Raw genomic sequence first — 19,485 nt, 5'->3', positions numbered from 1 at the left:
TGCTTTAGAGAATCTCACATATTACAAACACAAAATAAATTTACTTTAGAACACCGGATGCTGCTGTCACCTGAGATCCTGTGATTGGCGATGGCATGGAACAACCGTAACTCTAAACATGACATCTCTTGGTATCAATGCCACTCAGGCCTCCAGGGAGCACTTCCCCGCCTCTCTGGCTGATGCCGTCCTGTGTCTGAGTGTGATTCTGGTTGTGCCGCTGCTGGAAACAGATGCTGCTTTCGGGTGTGTAGAAGATTTGAGCACCAGACAAGTTTAGGTAGGAGAAAAGACAAATTATCTTGTGTATTCGTTTCCTAGGGCTGCCATAACAAGGTACCACAAACTAGGTGGCGTAAAACAAGAAAACTTTATAGTCTCACGGTTCTGGAGGCTGCAAGTCCAAAACAAGGTGTGAGCAGGGCCATGCTTACTCCCAAGGCTCTGGGGGAGGACCCTTCCTGGCCTGGGATCCTTGGTGTTCATATGCTTGTAGATGCATCACTCCAGTCTCTGCCTCCAGCATCATGTGGTGTTCTGTGTGCATGTCTGTGTCCAAATTTCCCTCTTACAAGGACATCAGTCATTGGATTAGGACCCACCCGAGTCCATCATGACCTCATCTTAACTTGATTACATCTGCAAAGACCCTACTTTGAAATAAGATCACATTCACAGGTTCCCAGGGGTTAGGATTTCAACTTATTTGGGGGAGGGGTGGTGGACACAATTCAACCCACAACACCTTGTCAAATGAAATCTAATCATGCAGCATCCAAGTATCATTTCCCAGCACTGCCAAGCACCCAGTGAAAGGCTTCTCTTTTGTGTTCCAATGTGCAGGATTCCAGAGAGAGTAACAAACTAACACAGCATTTGTTACAGCTGCACATTGGGCCAAGAAGTATTTGGCAGTATTAAACAAAGTATTATACTTTTAAATATACATGTGTAGAAGCTCTAATGTAACAGGTGTGAAATGTAATACCCATTCTTTACAGGGGCAACTACAGGGATACTAGAATCACAACTCGTTTTATTTTTACAAAGTATTCAATTGGATTTATTTAAAATCTCAGCTTATAAATAGTTTATAAATAACTTTTATTTGCTTATTTAAATTAAACTTAATTAAAATATTTATTTTAAATTATTTTATTTAAACTTTTGATATTTGCTAATTATATCAGCTCTGTGCAGGGTTTTTTATGACAAATTCGAAAGTTTTAGAATAAAGACTTTTTTGAAATACGACATAAGAATAATTTTCATTTGCGCTCTAGCTTCGGGAGACCAGAGGCGCCCAGGGAGGGTGGGAGGAAGCCCCAGGCTCGCATCGTCCACCCTCTCCTGCCCAGATGGATTTCCAGAAGCAGGGAGGCCCCCTCTGGCGATCACCAGAGTAGGAGGCGCACACCTTACTATCTCAGCCCAACCGCCAGGTGGCGCCAGAGGTACCTGAAGTCCTGCGGAGTCGTTCATCTCTATGATACCCGCTGCGGCCTGAGCAACCCGGAAGCCGTCGCCTGCCAAGGAGTGCTTCCGGGTAGGAGCTGGGTGACCCCGGCTGCTGCCGGAACCTGCAGCGAAAGCAGTCATGGGGGCTCACCTGGCGCGGCGCTACCTGGGCGATGCATCGGTGGAGCCCGACCCCCTGCGGATGCCCACCTTCCCGCCAGACTACGGCTTCCCCGGGCGCAAAGAACGCGGTGAGTCCCAGTGCGCAGGCGCGGCCGGCGGGAGTTTGGGGTGGGCGCCGGAACCCCTGAACCCCGGGGTCGGCTGGGCTCGAGCGTCATGCACTGTGTCTGGGTTCAGCCCTGACTTCGGCCCGGAGGAGTCCAGAGGGCGCGCGTGACCCTGCCTGAGTGTGGAGGCATTCCAGGCAGAGGGCACTGTTTGAACAAAAAGCCTGGGGGCAAAAAAGTGTGGCGGTACAGGACCTAATGAGGCGATAGAAGTTGGACTTAGTGCTGGAGTGAGTGGGGAACGAACTATGGGAGCGTTTATCACGGAAGGGATGTGCTTATTGTACCTCTGTCCAGATGTCACTGCTATTTTTAGGTATGCTAGAGAAAACACAAGGGGGGTTCACGCCGCACATACTGTCCTGCACGTTGCTTTTTTTATTTGTTAATATCACAAGCATATCGAGCGCCAGCCCTGGACCAAATCCCAAGTTGGGCACCGAGGATACAGCAGGCACTGACTAAGGGGGAACTCACAGCCCTGTAGGGAAGACAAAGGAACCTGGCGGATCTTGATGATGGCCCCTGGGAGTATCAAGGCGGGCTTTCAGGAGACGATGACTGGAAGCGAGGCCTGCGGGAGATGCGGAGGAGTTGGCCACACCGAGACCAAGGAGAGGGGAGAGCTAGTGCTTCAAAGCAGAGGAGGGACACGATCAGATTTGCTTTATCAAAAGGTCACGCTGGCTGCCAGGTGGGCGACGACTTGGAGACAGGGAGACCTCTAAGGGAATGGGGTGGTGCAGAGAGGTGTGGATTTAGGAGAATGTTGGGAGGTACAGTCCTATGGTGTCTCGACTCCTGGTAGTTCCTTCAGCCCCACTGGAACCTGCAGTCCATCAGTACCCCCACCTCCTTATCATGTCAGTCCTTCCCACTGCCCCTCACACCCTGCTTTCCCATTAATGTTTTGCAAACACTCAGAGCCGCCCCACCCCATCCCCTCCTCTGTCTTGCTTAAGCAGAACCCTGATTAAAGCCAGCTCTCCTCCGTGGCTCCTGTCCCTGTGCAGCTGAACATCGTGGGAGAAAAACACCCAACCTCCCTGACTGGTCTCCCAATTGCTCCCCCAGTTGACTCTTCATGCTGCTGTTTTCCTGTCACATTCCCTGGCCCTTCGCTCTCTCCTGCTCCTTCCTAGACCATGGTCTCATGCCTTCTCTCTCAGACTTCAGCACCTCCTTTCAGCTAGTCACTTTGCATCCTTTTAAGAAAATAGAAGCAGCCAAAAGAGCTCTCGCGGGCTCCCGTCATCCCTGCTTCCTACACACCCTGGACTCCACCTTCTCTCCTGTTAGCCCAGATGATCTGCCCCGGCTTTAGCTAAGCCTCTGCTCCAGGTGAGCCCTCTGATGCCCTCCATCCCATCCTCTCACCTACCCAAGGACTGCCCCAACCATTCTCCCTCTCTTGCAAGGTTGGTTTTCCCATCAACATGCAAATACACTGTTATTTCTGCTGTTTTAAAATCCTCTCCTGGGGCTTCCCGGGTGGCGCAGTGGTTAAGAATCCGCCTGCCAATGCAGGGGACACAGGTTCGAGTGCTGGTCCGGGAACATCCCACATGCCGCGGAGCAACTAAGCCCGTGCGCCACAGCTACTGAGCCTGCGCTCTAAAGCCCGCGCGCCACAACTACTGAAGCCCGCGTGCCTAGAGCCCGTGCTCCGCAACAAGAGAAGCCCCCTCAATGAGAAGCCCACGCGCAGCAACGAAGACCTGACACAGCCCATTAATTAATTAATTAATTAATTTAATTTTTTAAAAAAATTTTTTTAAAAATAAAAATAAAAAAATAAAATCCTCTCCTGGCCCCACCTCCCCCTCCAGCTACCTCCCCACCACTTCACTGACAGGGCTGTGGTCAAGCTTCCTCCCCACCCTCACTACGTCTGTATTGCAAAGCCCGGTTGTCAGATTCTCAGGTCTAACTCCACTACAGCAGCAGCAGGCACGGCTGGTCGCTGCCACTTCCTGGGAGCCCCTCTTTACGTGGTTCCAAGACCCCACAGCTCCCGCCCACCTCCCTGCCTTGTAAATGCCAAGGCGCCCCACTGCGTGGGTCTCTCCCGTCTCCACCCACTCCCACCATTCCCTGGGGGTCTCTGCTAGTCCTCTGGTTTCAAATGGCTGCTGTGCACCAGTGCTGGAGTTTTTATCTCCAGCTGGGCCTTGACCCTGAACCCCAGACTCATGGACCTCACTGCCTGCTTGGCATCTCCACTCCAAATTTTTTTTTTTTTTTTAAAGGAACTCCTTTATTTTTATTTATTTATTTATGGCTGTGTTGGGTCTTCGTTTTCTGTGCAAGGGCTTTCTCTAGTTGTGGCAAGCAAGCGGGGGCCACTCTTCATCACGGTGCGCGGGCCTCTCACTATCGCGGCCTCTCTTGTTGCGGAGCACAGGCTCCAGACGCGCAGGCTCAGCAGTTGTGGCTCACGGGCCCAGTCGCTCCACAGCATGTGGGATCTTCCCAGACCAGGGCTCGAACCCGTGTCCCCTGCATTGGCAGGCAGATTCTCAACCACTGCGCCACCAGGGAAGCCCTCCACTCCAAATTTAACGGGCATCTTGCACTCAGCAGGCCTGAAACAGAGCTCCTGACCTCCCCTACCAACCCTGTGCCTCCCTCCAGCGCTGACCACCACATGCTCAGGCCGAAACCCCTGGGGCATCCCGCCTGTCCTCCCACTTCAAGGCCTTTGCACCTGCTGTTCCGCTCTTGGGGATGGCTTACCCGGGTGTCTATGTGACCCACTCCCTCACCTTCGTATGCCACCTTTTGAGGGACCCCTCCATCTAAAGTTGTGACCCACCTCCCCACACTGCCTCTCTCTCGTTTTATTTTCCTCCCTAATACTTAGCATTGTCAGGCATCCTATAACATCTAGCTCTACCTGTTTGTTCTGTGTCTCCCTCCAAGAACAGGGAGGGATCCTTGCCTGGCATGTCCCCTTGTATATCCCCAGCACCTAGCACACAGTAGGTGCTCCATAAATCCTGGCTACTGACTCATCATGCTGGAGCATCAGGTGTTAAGTGCCACCTTGACATGGAAACCATCAGGGGCTGCAGGTGGACACAAGGCCTGGGGCTCAACGATCTACGGGGTGGAGACCGAAGCCATGAATTAGAATGAGCAGAGGGCTCATAGCAAGAACCACCAGAAGCCAAGGCTTAATGTTTGGGCAGCTTAATGTTTGGACAGCCATAGAGACGGGAGGAAACCTGGGGACAGTGTGGCGGAGAGGGAGGCCACGGGAAGAGAATGTTCGAGAAAGGAGCAAGCGGAAGGCTGAGAAAGCGCGGTGTCCTGGGGTCCTGAGTGGTTCTGGAAGGAGCCAGCGTGTGGGCAGTGCTAGGGTGGAGCGTGGAAGCTGGCGGGATGCAGGGGCAGGAGTGAGGACCTGGGCCAGAGTGAGAGAAAAACGAGGCTGGGAAGCAGAGGGGAGAGGAGCCAGCAGGGGAGGATTGCAGGTGAGCGGTGGACACTTCTTAATGCTAATTGTGAGGAGCATCTAGGACCAAGAAAGATGGGGTAAGCTGGGGGGGTCGGTGGTTCCCTTGAGGATGCAGGAAGGCTAGGTCCTGTGTGCCCCATGCTGGGTGGGGACAGCTCAGGATCGCCAGCACAGCGGGCGCGGGCTGGGGTGTGTGCCCACGATTTCTGACGGCCCCCACGTGGGCCCCAGTTGAAGTGAAGGTTGATTTCATCCCCGTGGGGTTTACCAGGTGGGTGGGGCAGCAGGACCGAGGATTATTAGTTCAGCTTTCTATGAGGTGGGCAGAAGCTACGCCTCCACTGAGAGGACGGAGCTGGAATCCAGGTCCCCCAGGCAGACACACAGACAGACGCACACACACCTCTGCAGGGTGGGGCTGTCTGGGGAGTGACCCCAGGGGGAGGGGAGGCAAGAATCTAACGTGGATTTTGAGGTGCTCGGTGATGGCAGGAGAGGGGTCCTGCCCATCTGGGCCTCAGCGTTGGGGGTTGCTTTCGTGCAAATTAGAAAGATAGTCCTGGCCCTGGCTGAGCCCCACCCGTGCCCCACAGAGACGGTGGCCACTCAGCAGGAGATGAACGACGCACAGCTGGTGCTGCAGCAGCGGGACTACTGCGCCCACTACCTCATCCGGCTCCTCAGGTGCAAGCGTGACAGCTTCCCCAACTTCCTGGCCTGCAAGCACGAGCAGCACGACTGGGACTCCTGCGAGCACCTCGAGTGAGCCCCGCCCCCGCGCCCGCCCTCGGCCCTCGCCCCTCGCCTGGCTGGGCCCTGTGAGCCCCGCGCCCGCCCTCGGCCCTCGGCCCTCAGCCCTCGCCCCTCGCCTGGCCGGGCCCTGTGAGCCCCGCGCCCGCCCTCTTCCCTCGCCTGGCCGGGCCCTGTGAGCCCCGTGCCCGCCCTCTTCCCTCGCCTGGCCGGGCCCTGTGAGCCCCGCGCCCGCCCTCGCCCCTCGCCTGGCCGGGCCCTGTGAGCCCCGCGCCTGCCCTCGCCCCTCGCCTGGCCAGGCCCTGGGCGCGTGGCTCCAGGGACAAGGGACAGCAAGCTAACTGAGTTCCTAGCCAGGCCCCACCTCGGTAGAAAGAGGAACCCCAAAGGGGCTGTTGGGTGGGGCGGGCTGCTTTGAGGTGCCTAGAGGCGCTCAGCTCAGGTGGGAGGCCCAGCTCTTGCTCTGGGCTCACTGGTGTCCACCCCAGGGGAGGGGGCAGACCCCAGAGTTACATCACAGGCACACAGGTCTTCCCTACTTGCGTGTCCTGACACCCCCTCCCTCCTCCTACTCTGCCTGCAGCTACGTGAAGCGCATGAAGGAGTTTGAGCGGGAGCGGCGGCTGCTCCAGCGGAAGAAGAGGCGGCAGCAGAGGGAGGCGGACGTGGCCAGAGGCCAGGGGTCCGGTGAGGTGGGCCCCGGGGTGGCCCTGTAGTGGCCCCGCCTACCACCCTGTGGACCAGTCAAAAGAATAAAAGCCTCCAGGGCCCTCAGCCCAAGCTCCGCCTCTTTCTTTGGTGTGCTGATCCCCGAGCCGACCCCGAAAAAGAAACACCGCTGAGTCTGAGTCCAGCTGGGCAGGCAGGTTTTATTCCAGACGCTGGAGAGCAGTGGTTCCCACTCCTCACCCAGAATGACACTGGGGCGGGGGGACAAGAGCCTGGCTTGGCTGAGCCTGGGTGAGGGGGAGCCATTCAGAGCAGGAAGGGGATGATGGGCATGCGCAGGGGCGGGTAGTCTCGGAACTCCTTCAGGTAGCTGCGGTGCTTGCCCTTGGCCCAGATGGTCATCTGGGTGAAGCCCACCAGGGAGAAGAGGGCCACTGTGGGGTGGAGCAGGGGAGTCAGGGAGGGCTGCACCCAGCAGGGACGGGCAGGGCCCCCTGGGGAAGGGGCAGCGGGCTCACCTGGGACACACTGTGTCATGATGGCAAAGCCAATCCAGGACCCCACCTGTGGGCAGAGCAGGCAGGGTGAGGGCGGGCAGGGCTGGGCAGCCCCAGCTGTTCTAGTAAGGGGATGGGAACCACACTCCAGTGCTAGAGGGGCCTGGAGTAAAGGGGGGACTACACGACGAAGCTGCCCCTCAGTCCCCAACAGCCACAAGCCCAGCTGGACACCTCCCAGGCCCCATAGAGGCCACAGTCTCTCTATTTCCAAATGTTCCAAGTTCAAACTGCAGAAGCAGCTGTGGAGCCAGGAACCACCCCCTCCTAGAAGCTAGACCTCCACGTGGGACCCCAAGCCCCAGGAGGGAGAGGAAAGGAGAGGAGGGCAGACCCTCACCTCGTAGGTGTAATTGGGGCAGGACACCAGCAGGAAGAGCCACGTGAAGGGGTTCTTGGTGGGGTATGGGATCTTCCTGGTCTTAGACCCTGGGAGGACAGGACAGGAGTGAGACCCGCTGGCTCAGCCTGCCCAGGTGGCCATCCCCCCTGCCCGGAGCAGGCCACTCACCCGCTGGCCGCAGGTCCCGCAGGGCCATGTGGATGGAGAAGTTGCCGAGCTGGCAGATCTGTTAGAGAAGCAGGGTCAGCTCAGAGCACCCCCACCCCTGCCGCCCAAACTCCCCGCACCCTGTCATCCATCCCAGCCTGCTTACCACAAAGATGGCGAGTGCCAGTTTAACCTGCTGAGCTCCGTAAGCTGAAGAGGAAGCAGAGGGGAAGCCCGTGAGGGGAGAGCCTGGGTGAAGGGGTGTTCACAGGGGGAGCAGGGTCCAAGGCCACTTACTGGGGGGCGTGTAGAGAGGGTGGTTGATGTAATAGGCCATCCACGCGGCGAAGCCCCAGTAGTAGGTGCAGTTCTGAAAGGGAGCAGGGCCGGGATGGAGCCTGGCCCAGTGGAGGGCAGGACCCAGGTGAGGGGGACCAGGGAGGGTAGGGCCGGGGGTGAAGGGCTGGGACGGGCAGCTGGGGGCTCACCTTGAAGATGTTGCGCAAGGGCATGGTGCCGTGGGAGAAGCGGTGCACGAAGAGCGTCTCCAGCAGGCGCTTGATGTAATGGAATGAGTGGCAGATGCAGGCGAGGCTGGGGGTGAGGGAGCCGGTTCAGCGGGGGCATGTCCAGGAGGCCTTCCCCTCCCCCTGCCACCTCCTCCCTCCCGGCCCCACTCACTGTACCACCGTGTGCCGACTGGACGTGAAGTCATATTTGTGGCCATAGATGAAGGGCACCCGAAAGTAGAAGAGCAGATAGATGAAAAGGGGCCCGGCGTACTCTGTCAGGAAGACCTGGGGAGGGGAGAGGTGAGTCACCCCCACGCGGCAGATGGGAGACGAGGCTGCTGGGAGAGGGGGTCTGCACGCACCGTTACCCAGCTGATCTGGGCCCCCAGGTCCCGGAAGTAGAGAGTGGCCGTGGTGCCCACGGGCAGCTTCTGCAGAATGTCCTCATCCTTCAGGGACTTGCCCTCTGCGGAGAGTCGGGCCAGGGCTCAGGGCCTGCCTGGGCCTTCGCCCAGGGCCACCCAGGAGCCCGGGGCCAGCCAAGCAGACAGCTGTACTCACTGGGGTCCAGGCGGAGCGACTGGCGGGCGGGGTACCACTGTGGGTCTGTAGGGAGAGTAGGGTGTCACAGCGCACAGCCTGGCGGGGCCCAGGGTCCCTACAGCTCCTCCGGCCCCCAGGCGAGATCTCCGAAGGCTCCAGGAAGAGCAGGCAAAGCCGGACGTTGTCCTCCCCAAAGCCCAGCAAGGGCGTTCCTGCTGATGGCCACACGGGGGCGGGTGCCCCAGGCAAGCCCAGAGAAGCCTGGGCCACCCTGGGGGCATCTCTGCAAGCCCTTGAGGGAGAGGCATGTAGGACGGGGCCCTAGAGGGCCCTGCCCAGAGGGGTCACGGAGGCAGTGTGGCTGGGCCCTGGACTTACGGGTCTTCGTGAAAAGGTTCTTGATCTCGGCAATGGTGGCTTGGGGCTCCACCTGGGGGAAACAAAGGCCAGGGACAGGTAAGCTGTGGGCGGGGAGCCCGGGACCCAGGATCCCTCTTGGTGAGGCGGGCTGGACTGGGGTCCTAGGCAACTGCTATGGGAGGGGGGAGGGTTGGGGACCAGGCCCCCAAACCATGTAGCCGACAAGGCAGCCATGGGCCTGAGGGCCTTTTAACCAGGCAGCCAGGTCACCCCCGGACTGGCTGGGAGACGGTGTGAGCATGGGAAGCCAGGCCCACGTCGCCTCTCTCCACCCCCAGCCACAACTCCCCCCAGAGTAAAGGCCCTCAACCTGTTCCAGACCTCCCTGGGATGGGACAAACCGCTTCCCCTGGCCTGGCCTCGGAGTGGGGCCGGTCTCAGGACTCCACCTCCTTCCCAGGCCCCCGAACCGTGCAGGGTCCACCGAGGCTGCTTCACCTCCTCTCACGCTGGGAGGCCAGCTCCCAACCACACCCAGGGGCCAGGGTGCTCTACCCTGAGGGGCAAGCTGGCTGGGGCAGGCCCAGGGACAGTACCCCTCCTGCACACCCTGAAGGGCAGGGGCTGGGTGTCAGGACCCAGGTGGAGGGGCACTCCCATCTCCCTGGGGGCCAGGAGCCCAGGAAGGGGTGGGTCGCAGGCCCAGCACCCTCGGGCCAGCACAGTCTGCACCACGGTCCTACCTTGTCCAGGAAGCACAGCTTCTCCCGCGTCTTTGCGTCCAGAATCTCCACCTCAAAGAAGAGAACGGCCTTTTTAGGTTTCTTGATCGTCTTGGGGGGCATAGGCCGGGGGAGCCCATTGAGACCAAAGACGGGGCCAAGGCCCTGGCTGGTCTCCCGGGCCACCACGCTCACGCTCAGGTCCATGCCTGCCCCGCTCTGCCCGCTGCAGCCAGAGGCCCCAGCTGCCGGCCGTCAGCCCCCACCACAGACCTCCCCACGCGAAGTGCTCTGGGCCAGGCCGGCGAGATCAAATTCTGCCGCGGTGCTGGAAGGGAGCCCGTGCCTGCCTTGGCTCCGCCAGCTTCTGTGCAGATGTAACCCGAGTGGCCCAACAGCCACGGCCCGGCTAAATATAAAACTGCTCCACACTGAGCCCCCCAGGAGCCACGCCACAGACCTCCTGGGAGGGGGGACCTGGGGGCAGCCCTCCAAGGGCTGAGCTGCCCTGACTGTAAGGCTTTCGAGGGGACACGGACCCCCAACGGCACGGGGGGAGGGAGATCCCCAGAACAGGCATGCAGGCGCCTCCCGGCCTCCCTGCCCAGTGCAGAGCAAGGGCCAGTCACCAGGAGCGGGGTGAGAGGCCAACGGGCCGCCCAGGCCCCAGCTCAGGCCCGCAGTGTTCACTGGGCTTGGAGAAATCCCAGCTATTTCGAGAATCCGCGAGATAGATCATCCATTTCCCCTTCTGAGCTGTAAGAGACACTCTGGATCATTTTCCTTGTGCATTTGTGTTCCCAGGGAGGTGACAGATTCTGGCGTTACTGATGCAGAGAGCCTCTCTCTAAGTGTGGAAAGGGTCAGGAAACCAGGAAGTTTCCAGCAAGCACCCCCAGCCTAGGCCAAGACCTTGGTTCCCACCTCCCCGGCCTCCCTCTCCACCCAATTCTCACTAGGTCCACCCAGACCTTGTTCAAGGCCACCTCCAGGGCAGTCTTCCCACCATGTCAGCCCAACATAGCACCCTCGTCCAAGCCCTGAGCCCCCCAAAGCCCAGGGCAGACAGCCTGGGCACCCCCCCACACTCCGCTCTCCCTGAGCCCCAGGCAGTGGTGGGACTGGTGGTGCAAAGGGGCAGTGCTGGGAGGGAAGGAGCCCCCAGGGGGATGTGACCCACCCATCCTAAGCAGGTTCGAGAAGGCACCCGGGCCAGCTGTGAATGGTGCAAACTGCTGGTGGAGCTGGAGTGAGGCCCAGTAGGGCCCGAGCCCATCACGTGGGCCTGAGGGCCCCAGTGTAGGGCTTGATGCAGATCTTGCTAGACATGGCAACGTGGCAGGCAGGGCTGGGTCTGACCCCAAGTCAGCCACTGGGCAGCAGCTGCTGAGGACCCTTCCCGCCTGGCAGGCCCTCAGTCAGAGGCAGCATGGAGAAAAGGAGCAGATCTTAGAAGAACCCCAGGGCAGGGCCCCAGACAGGGCTCTCTGAGAGCACGCCCACCCACCTAGGGCCCCCCCCCGTCAGGAGGAAAGGGCTCCCCTCACACACTCCACCACCAGTGGGAGAGGCTGGGGGCGTGGTGGGCAGCACACAGGACTGAATCCGGCCCTGCCACGCTGTCACTGGGTGACTCCGGGGCTGTCACTTCTGTCTGAGCCTCAGGCCGGAGGCAGGTAGCAAAGTGTGTACCTCGAGGGGCTGGCGTGGTACCTGACAGATGGGAAGTGCCCCCAGACCTCAGGCTGTGAGGACAGGCTTGAGGAGACCCTGAGGGCCTGCGATGAAGGGAAGGGGATGGGCCTGGGTTCAGATCCCGGCTCCCCTACTGGCCAGGGGGTCGCTGCAGCACACTGGCCTGTTTGCCCACCTATGCTCCACCCACCGCACGTCATGGACGGAGGGCAGGAGAGAGCCCGGAGCCCAAGAATTCCTGGCTGATGCTACTGTTACCGCGCTAGAGAGCGCGCCTGCTGTCAACCGGGGGCTCTGCATGGCCACATGGCCTTGGGGGGCAGGTTACTGAACCCCTCTGAGTCACGGGGATAACAAGGCCAGACAGAAGGGCCAGAAAGAGGGCGCTGCTCACACTGCCCCGAGCGTCTGGCCCCACCAAGGGGACTCTTGGAAGAGGGAAGGGGTACAGGCAGAATGTGCCCGGAAGGGCGAGCAGGCAAAGGGCTGCTGCCCTGTGGCTGCACCTTGCCCAAGGTATATTAATAGTTCCTGGGTCCCAGGCGGGCAGTGCCCACATGCCTTCAGAGCTCGTGTGGTCCGCAGGAAGGCTGCACCACGTCTACTGGGAGAGCAGGCCTCCGAGTTCCTGCTGAACCACTCAACAGCTTAAAATACAACCAGCCCCTCTCCCTGCCGGCCAGCTGCTGGGGGAGGGCTGAAACCCTACCCTCTCCCCCCAACCTGGGCACCAGACCAGGACCCAGGAGGAGAGTATGGGCCGTCGGGGCCCCGACTGGCTGCTGGGAAAGGAAGCTGGGCAGCGAGAGGGGGCGGCTGGGACAGGGGCCACCCTCCCAGCAGCCGCCGCTGCAGCTGCTACCGCCGCCACCGCCACCAACGCACCCAGGCCAGCCCGAGGCCGCAGAGGAGCAGCGGCGCCCTCACAGAGGTAAGCCCGGCCCGTGGGGCAGCACTCAAGGCCCCGGGGCCACTGGGGAGTGGGTTGCCCCAGCTCAAGGCCACTGTGAAGGGTTTGGTCCTCATTTCCCATTTCCTGTTCCCAAATCTCCACCGCAGGAGAGGTCCCGAAAGGCCCTGGGCAGGGCAGGGGGGTGGGGATGCAGTGCGCGGGGAGCCGCAGGACCTCTCTACCATCGTACAACTGCCTGTGCCTCTCTAATTATTTCAGAAAAGTTAACTTTTTAAATTTTAAAAGCCAAGTGGGAAGAAAAAAAAATTTTTTTAATTTAAAAATTTAAAAAAATAAAAAATAAAATATAAAATATATATATATATATATATATATTAGGTGAGAGAAGCCAGTTACAAAGGGGTCACATGTTTATGTGAAATGCCCAGAATAGGTAAATGGAAGGAGACAGAAGGCAGACTGGTGGTTGCCAAGGATGGGGGGAGGGGAAATGGGAGTGTCAACTAACGGGGACGGGGTCTCCTTTTGGGGTGATGAAAAAGTTGTGCAACTAGACAGAGACAGTGGTTGCACAACACTGTGAATTAAATTCACTTTTAAATGGTTAATTGTACGTCATGTGAATTTTACCTCAATAAATCATTTTTTTAAAGGGTGGGGCTAGCAAACCGGTCCCAATTACCCATAAAAAGAAAAGGTCCAGGGGCAGCGAGCAGCAGAGGCTACCCACGCCTCCACCCCACCCGGATGAGGGCCTAAATATGGGGGAGCCCATCATGCACTTCCCAATCTTCAGTCCCTGAGCTTACCCCCTACTCCCCCCTCCGCCCTGCTCTGTGCCCCAGCACACTCCCGTGCCCTACACTTGTCACACACACTCACACACCCCTGAGCCTGCCCAGGCCTGAGGCCAGCCTGCGGTGGGGGCCCAGGATAGGCCCAGGACTGGGGTGAGGGGCACGGGTGGCTGCGGGGCAGAGCCCCAGGCAGGGGTCCTGAGCACAGAAGGGGAGGCAGCAGGCTCAGGCCCTATCCCGAAAGGCAGGCAAGGGACAGGCAGGAGGGAGTGGTGGGACTTTCTCAAGGAGCCGGGGGCAGCTCTTCCTGTCCCCATGGAGGGAAGGGGCTGGGGGGACAAGGGGGCGGTGATCTGTTCGAAGGATGAATGAAGCAAACCCCGTGAGGGTGTCACTGACCTGAAGTCCAGGCACTGGCCACAGGCAGGGGGTGTGGCCCCAAAGCCTCAGGCACAGTGGCCAGAGGACAAGGACAGGCAGGAGCCCTGGCCTGGGGCACAGGAGGGTGGCTCTACGATGACAGTTCCCCAGCCTGGGAGGAATTCTCACCCAGAGGCCCCAGATTCCGGGGCCCAGCCAAGGGCAACTCATGGCAGCACGAAGTCAGGGCTGGGGGGAGAGGGGAGGGCCGGACAAGGGGCAGGGCACAGCCCACCCCGCAGGCTGCAGCCCTGCCCCACCCAGAGCCACTGCCAGGCAGCAGGGCCCACAGGCTTCACTGCCTTCATGGAAATAAAGATGCTGCTGATCAAGGTAGCCATAGTAGAAGGAGGGGTGCCCACTTTCTGAGCACCTGTTTCAAGCTAGCATGGGTGCCCAGAGCCTCGGGTAGACAAGGCTCCTGGGATGGTCCCCACGTGGCAGATAAGAAAACCAGGGCTCAAGAGTAGGAGAGGCTCAGGGCCTTTGCACATGCTGTTCTCACTGCCTGAATCGCTCTCCCCCAGACCCCACAGGGCTCCTCCCTAACCTCGTCAGTGAGGCCCTTCCTGTCAACTTAAAATAGCAACCCAGACATTTACCATCGGCCTCCCAGGGGATGGTCAGCTCCAGAGGGCAGGGACTGTCCTGTCCTCAGTCACTTCCCGGCACCCGGAACAGAGCCTGGCAAGCTGTTCTCCATAAACACCTGCGGGAGGCACCTTGCCCAAGGTCACGGAGGCACCTTGCCTCAAAGTCCCCTCCCCACCAGCCTCTGAGCCAAGGCCTCTCCCTCACTCCTCCTTCACCACACTTGGGGGGATGGGGGCCTGCCCACAACACCAGACCCCAGAGCAGAGGTGGGTGCCCCAGTGCAGGAGCTGCTGCAGGGGGGCTTTCCCTAGCCTGGGCCGGTGGCCTCGCTCCAGGGAAGCCTCTGTGAGGCCTGCAGACACACCCACCCAGCTCCGGTGACCCTGTGCAGCCCAGCATTCTGGCTGCCAGACCCTCCTCCAAGGAGGGGGGCACCGCTCACCCACGGAAAGGGTCAGTGATAGGCCAGCTCTGGCTCCTGGGGAACCCTTTCTTCACCAGCATCCCCAGCACAGCAGGGGCTCCACGCTGACAGGCTCCACACACCCTGGGCCCTTGGAGGCGGCAGCAACACAGGCACAGCGGCCCCTCACAAGGAGGCTCTGAGGTCAAAAAGACTCCCCTATTTCCTGGCTGTGTGGCCCTGGACGAGTAACCCAACCTCTCTGAGCCTCCATTTCCTTATCTACAAAGTGGGCTGCCCCCACCTGCTATCTCACAGGGTTACTGTAAGATTTACAGATAATAACAACCACCATTCTGGTCTGTGTGAGGTCCGGGGTGGGGTGCTAGCGCACAGGGGGTGCCGGAACAGAGAACAGTGGCATGTTCTGCACCAAGAATTGTGGGGAAAAACAGAGAATGGGGGGGGGCAGTCAGGAGTGGGGAGGATGGCCATTTTAGACAGAGTGGTCAGGGAAGGCCTCCCTGAGAAAGTATACAGACATGTCCAGTCTAGAATAATTCTTATGAAGAATAAATGTTATCAGACCGATACTAGCAAAACAGAGGTGGCAGACGCACAGCGAGCCAGGCCCCTCCTCCCCAAATCCTCACCACGATCGTGAAGGGGCCCAACCACACCAAGGTCAGAGAGGTGGTGCAAGGAGCTGATGACAGCGAGCCTGAACCCTAACAATAGCAAGACACGTGCGGATGGCAGAGGCTGGGCTGCGGCAAGCGTCCCTACTGTACTTCATCACCACCACAGCCGAGACTGCTCCGCTCTCCACTGCCCCCTTGTGGCCGCGGCCTCTGCTCCCACCAGCTGGAAGGGCGTGCACAGCAGCTGGAGCTCCAGGCGAATGAACCGGGTACATCCGGTGCAGGATGGGATCAAGAGAGTGAACACTAACTCTGGCTCTGCCACTCACCAGCCAAGAGGCCTCGGGGAGCCACTGCCTCACACTCCTTCCTTCATTCATTCATCCTTTCCTGCCTCCCCTCTTCCCCTGGGCACTGCAGTGAACCAACCCCTGCCTTCACAGAAGCTGCATTCCAGGCGTGGGCTGGGGGTGGGCAGGGACACACAATAAATAGTGGCATGTTTTGCACCAAGAGTTGTGGAGGAAAAAAGAGAAAGGTGGCAGGGGTGGGGTGGGGGAGTATGGCCATTTTAGACAGAGTGGTCAAGGAAGGCCTCCCTGAGGAAGGGGCATCTAAACAAAGGCCAGTGGAACTGAGGGAACAAGTCATGCATACAACCAGGGGACATGCGTTCCAGGCAGAGGGAACAGCCACTGCAAAGGCCCTGAGACTGGACTGTGCCTGGCGTGTTTAAGCAGCAGGCCAGTGTGGCAGGAGCAGAGTGTGTGGAGGGGGAGAGCGGGAAGACACAAACAGGGAAGTGATGGGGCAGATCCTGCAGGGGATTGTGGGCCACAGGGAGGACTCTGGCTTTTACGCTGAGTGAGGTGGGAGCCATGGAGGGTTCTTGAGCAGAGGAAGGATGTGACCTGACTCAGCTGTTCCTAGGCACCCCCGTGGGAAGTGGGAGACCAGGGCAGAAGCAATGATGAGGGCAGGAGTAGGGAGATGGCCACAGAGGGAGTGAGAAGTGGACAGACTATGAAGATGGAAGTGATCAGATGTGCTGATGGTTTGGATGTGGGGATGGGGGGCGGGGGTGGGTCTGAGGTTCTGACCTGAGCCTCAGAAGGGAGAAGCACCAAGTAGGAGGGCGGCAGGAAGGGCAGGCACCGCCTGAGCCCAGGCTGGAAGTCTGCAACTGCTGCTCTACCCTGTGGGAGCCGCTGCACAGGCGGGGCACCCGGGGCCCAGGCACCAGTGCCCAGAAGGCCTCCCAAGCCAGGAGCCTGGGCCCCTCTCAAGCTTCAGTTTCCCCATTTTCATAAACACAGCCAGGCCCAGTGTTCCTCAGGCCCCTCCCACCTGTAAACAAGACGCAGTGGCCTCATGGCAGAGTCTACATCCCAGGGCCTGGGACAGGGGCGGGCACAGGCCTGAGAGTCAGCTTGGACTCCTGGGCACCCTCATCACCTCCCGCTTCCGTGCGTCCTAAGATGGAACCTGCCCAGTGGGTATGGGTTAGAACCGCAGCTGCTTCTCAAATGCTTCTCCTCACCCTCTCCTTTCAATCCCCACGGCAGCCGAGGGAGCTGGAGCCGTTAACTCCATTTCACAGATGGGGAAGCTGAGTTCCAAGGGGTGAGGAGTGCCCTCACCTCACGCAGCAGTAAACTCCTGAGCCCAGACCCCCACCACACACCGGCCTCTGGGGCTGCACCCACAGCCAGCGCGCGCCCCGCAGAGGCCCCCATGCAGTGAGGGTGCAGTACAGCACACCCGGCCTAGAGCAGGCTCGCTGGGACCCCACGAGGTCTGCCTGCCAGAAAAGGGCTCTTCAACCAGGATGCCTTGTGCCGGCCAGCCTGGCACAACCCAGTCAGTGCCTGCAGGGGAGTGTGGGCTCTGGTGGGTGACATCTCCCGAGGCAGGGGCACAAGAGGCCTAGGTGCGGGTACAAGCCCTGCTCAGTGCAACCTAGAAATCCAGGCAAAGATGCAGAGGGCCCAACAGGTCCTTCAGCCGGCCGACCCGGGCACTCTCGGCCCCCAAAGCACCCACACGGGGCACAAGGGCTGCCGCACCCAGAGGATGGAGGCCTGGCCCTAAGCAGCACATGCCAGACTGGCTCACCCACTTCACAAATGCAGAGGCTTGAGCGTGTTCACCTACACTCAGCAGCTCAGCACTTTCGGCTCCCTCTCCCTTCCACCTTCCAGAAATATCGAAGTCACACTACTCATGCCAGGGCAGCTGAGAAGACCTTGGGCTCAGCTGCCAGGAAGCCAGCACAGGCCACACCTGCTCGGCCAGAAATACCTCCTTCCCCAGTGGCCTCACTCATGACCCCATTTCTCCTGGGGGGATTGCACAGCCTCCCTGAGGTGCCACAGTGGTTTGGGGGGGGGGGGAATGTTGCCCAGGGTAGAAAGGGCAGAGAGAGACTGACCACCCACTCCCAGGTCCTCAACCAGCCGGCTCCTGCCTCCCACCCCTGATAGCCAGAAGAGAAGTGGCAGGGTCTGAATGCCAGTGTCCCTCGGCTCTGGGATCCGGGGCAGGAGAAGCTGGCAGAGCTCCAGGCAGCCCAGTAGCATCCAGCCTTGAAGGACAGTCTTCGGGTGCTCAGGTGCCCCGGCTGGTTGCTGCGACGACAGAAAGCCCAGGATGAAGGAGATGCTGGGCCAACACAGCAGGACTCTGGGTCTTGGGCCTGAGAGGGCCATGCTCTTTGACCAGCTGTTTGCTGGTGCCCACAGCCCACGCACCTCCCTGGGCAGTTACCGGCCTCTGGGGCCTCCAGGGGGCGCTGTCCTGGACAGAGCTGCGCTGCAAGGGCCTATTCCATTGGAAGTGCCGTCACTAGCATCGTCTATCAGATGCTTACTTTGTGCCAAGAACTGTGCTAAGACCTTTACCTGCACAAGTCACCTAGCCTCACCTGCGCCTGTAAGCTAAGGACTGTGACCCCAGTTAGGTGGCTCGGAAAACCAGGGCTCGGAGACCAGGGGGCCCTTGCCCAAGGCACGTAGCCCAGGGAAGCACCAGAGCCAGCACCGACCCCGCCTACCTGGGCCCAAAGACTCCACTGCTCAGCATCACAAAGCAATACCTCCTCCACTCTGAAGAACAGGGCCAAATGCTAACAGAAAAAAAAGCAGGAACAAACCCTGGACCCAATTATCTGGAAGGCAGCACCCCCCATTCCCTGCTGACATTACAACTCCAGCACACCTAGTCTCCAGAGGTCTGGACAATGCAGAACATGTCACCTCCAGAAGGAGCGCCCTTGGGAGGCTGAGTGTGCTTGTCCCCCGGCCCCAGCCTCCCTTGGCCCCAGCAGAGTCAGGCCATACCAAGGGCGAAAGGCCTGTCACCCCGATACCACCCAGAGGGGCTCAGGCAAGATCAGGAGCTCTCTCGACACTTCCTGCATGGTTTCCTGCCCCAGGCTAAAGCCACCAATGAGCCTGGAAAACCAATGCCATGGGCGTGGCGGGGGGGGGGGTCCCCAACACTGAGCAAGAGGCAGTGCTGCAGAGGCCAAAGGCAGACCAACCTCCCTGCCTGAGCCCTGTCTTCTCCATCCGGTAAATGGGAATGTTTGTAAGAGGACCTGACAGATGATTCCCGTGGCGGATGTGGCTAAGAACCCCGCCTAGTGGTCCTGAACCCTGCCTGCTTATGAAACCCACCGGAAGAGCCCTGGTCTGGACGACTCAGACAAGGAAGTCGGGATCTCTGATGGAGGGCCAGGCATCCACAGCTTCAAAAGCTCCCAGGTGACAGATGGAGGCGGCCAACTCAACCCGGACTGCCTTCCTCAAACAGGGCCCTGCCCTTCGGATGATGCCCAAAACCCTTACCACAGCTGACTGACACTGACTGACGTGCCCTCCCAGACCCTTCCAGAGGAGCCTCAGCCAACCCCCCTGGTCGCTCTCTACCCCTTCCCTGCTCCCTTCCCCAGCACCAGCAAGCAGGGTGCCAGCAGCCAGCCTGCACCAGCTCATGCTGGCCTGTTAGGTTTGCATGGTTACCCCACCTTACAGACGAGGCAGCCAAGGCTCAGGAGCCCCAAGGACACATGAGCTACAAGCTCCAGGGGCAGGGCCCTGCCTGCTCTTGCTCCTTAGAACTGAACGCTCTTCCTCCAGGGCTGCCCCTAGCCCCAGACCCCCGGAAGATGGCCCAGATCTGCACCCCTGCACCCCTGGCCGGGTCAAGGT

General features: G+C 59.6%; 3 protein-coding genes across 5 annotated transcripts in view; 2 read left to right on the top strand and 1 right to left on the bottom strand.

Annotated features, from left to right (window-relative positions):
• The first annotated feature begins 1,526 nt into the window (after positions 1–1,526).
• Positions 1,527–6,738, top strand: NDUFB7 (NADH:ubiquinone oxidoreductase subunit B7). Its single transcript, XM_007182050.2, has 3 exons — positions 1,527–1,709; positions 5,802–5,970; positions 6,542–6,738. Exons 1-3 carry the CDS (start codon positions 1,598–1,600, stop codon positions 6,672–6,674), a joined length of 414 nt encoding a protein of 137 aa, XP_007182112.1. The 5' UTR covers positions 1,527–1,597; the 3' UTR covers positions 6,675–6,738.
• A 69-nt stretch (positions 6,739–6,807) lies between these two features.
• Positions 6,808–19,485, bottom strand: part of TECR (trans-2,3-enoyl-CoA reductase) — a 27,061-nt gene continuing 14,383 nt past the window's right edge. Inside the window, exons 2-13 of one of the 2 annotated variants that reach the window (XM_057540581.1) lie at positions 9,833–9,883; positions 9,108–9,159; positions 8,748–8,792; positions 8,549–8,652; positions 8,356–8,471; positions 8,163–8,268; positions 7,972–8,044; positions 7,841–7,884; positions 7,696–7,753; positions 7,525–7,613; positions 7,146–7,191; positions 6,808–7,061 (exon numbers count right to left, since the gene is read on the bottom strand). In XM_057540581.1, the coding sequence (XP_057396564.1) occupies positions 6,934–7,061; positions 7,146–7,191; positions 7,525–7,613; positions 7,696–7,753; positions 7,841–7,884; positions 7,972–8,044; positions 8,163–8,268; positions 8,356–8,471; positions 8,549–8,652; positions 8,748–8,792; positions 9,108–9,159; positions 9,833–9,883 (912 nt within the window). In that variant the 3' untranslated portion in view covers positions 6,808–6,933. Of the gene's footprint in view, positions 7,062–7,145; positions 7,192–7,524; positions 7,614–7,695; positions 7,754–7,840; positions 7,885–7,971; positions 8,045–8,162; positions 8,269–8,355; positions 8,472–8,548; positions 8,653–8,747; positions 8,793–9,107; positions 9,160–9,832; positions 10,116–19,485 lie in introns of those variants that run through there. The other variant, XM_057540580.1, reaches the window with a different exon arrangement.
• LOC130707238 (uncharacterized) overlaps positions 9,102–19,485 on the top strand; it is a 25,947-nt gene continuing 15,563 nt past the window's right edge. For both annotated transcript variants that reach the window (XM_057540583.1, XM_057540584.1), the window contains exons 1-2: positions 9,102–9,185; positions 12,241–12,437. In XM_057540583.1, the coding sequence (XP_057396566.1) occupies positions 9,140–9,185; positions 12,241–12,437 (243 nt within the window). In that variant the 5' untranslated portion in view covers positions 9,102–9,139. The remainder of the gene's footprint in view (positions 9,186–12,240; positions 12,438–19,485) is intronic.

Source organism: Balaenoptera acutorostrata, chromosome 2 (assembly GCF_949987535.1).
Source record: "Balaenoptera acutorostrata chromosome 2, mBalAcu1.1, whole genome shotgun sequence".
NCBI classification, from domain to species: domain Eukaryota; kingdom Metazoa; phylum Chordata; class Mammalia; order Artiodactyla; family Balaenopteridae; genus Balaenoptera; species Balaenoptera acutorostrata.
This window is presented reverse-complemented; position numbering and strand designations above follow the sequence as displayed.

Coding starts and splice junctions, on each gene's coding strand:
- NDUFB7 (XM_007182050.2), top strand. CDS start 1,598: ATGGGGGCTCACCTGGCGCGGCGCTACCTGGGCGATGCATCGGTGGAG. Junction 1,710..5,801: donor CCCCGGGCGCAAAGAACGCG/GTGAGTCCCAGT, acceptor CGTGCCCCACAG/AGACGGTGGCCACTCAGCAG. Junction 5,971..6,541: donor GACTCCTGCGAGCACCTCGA/GTGAGCCCCGCC, acceptor CTCTGCCTGCAG/CTACGTGAAGCGCATGAAGG.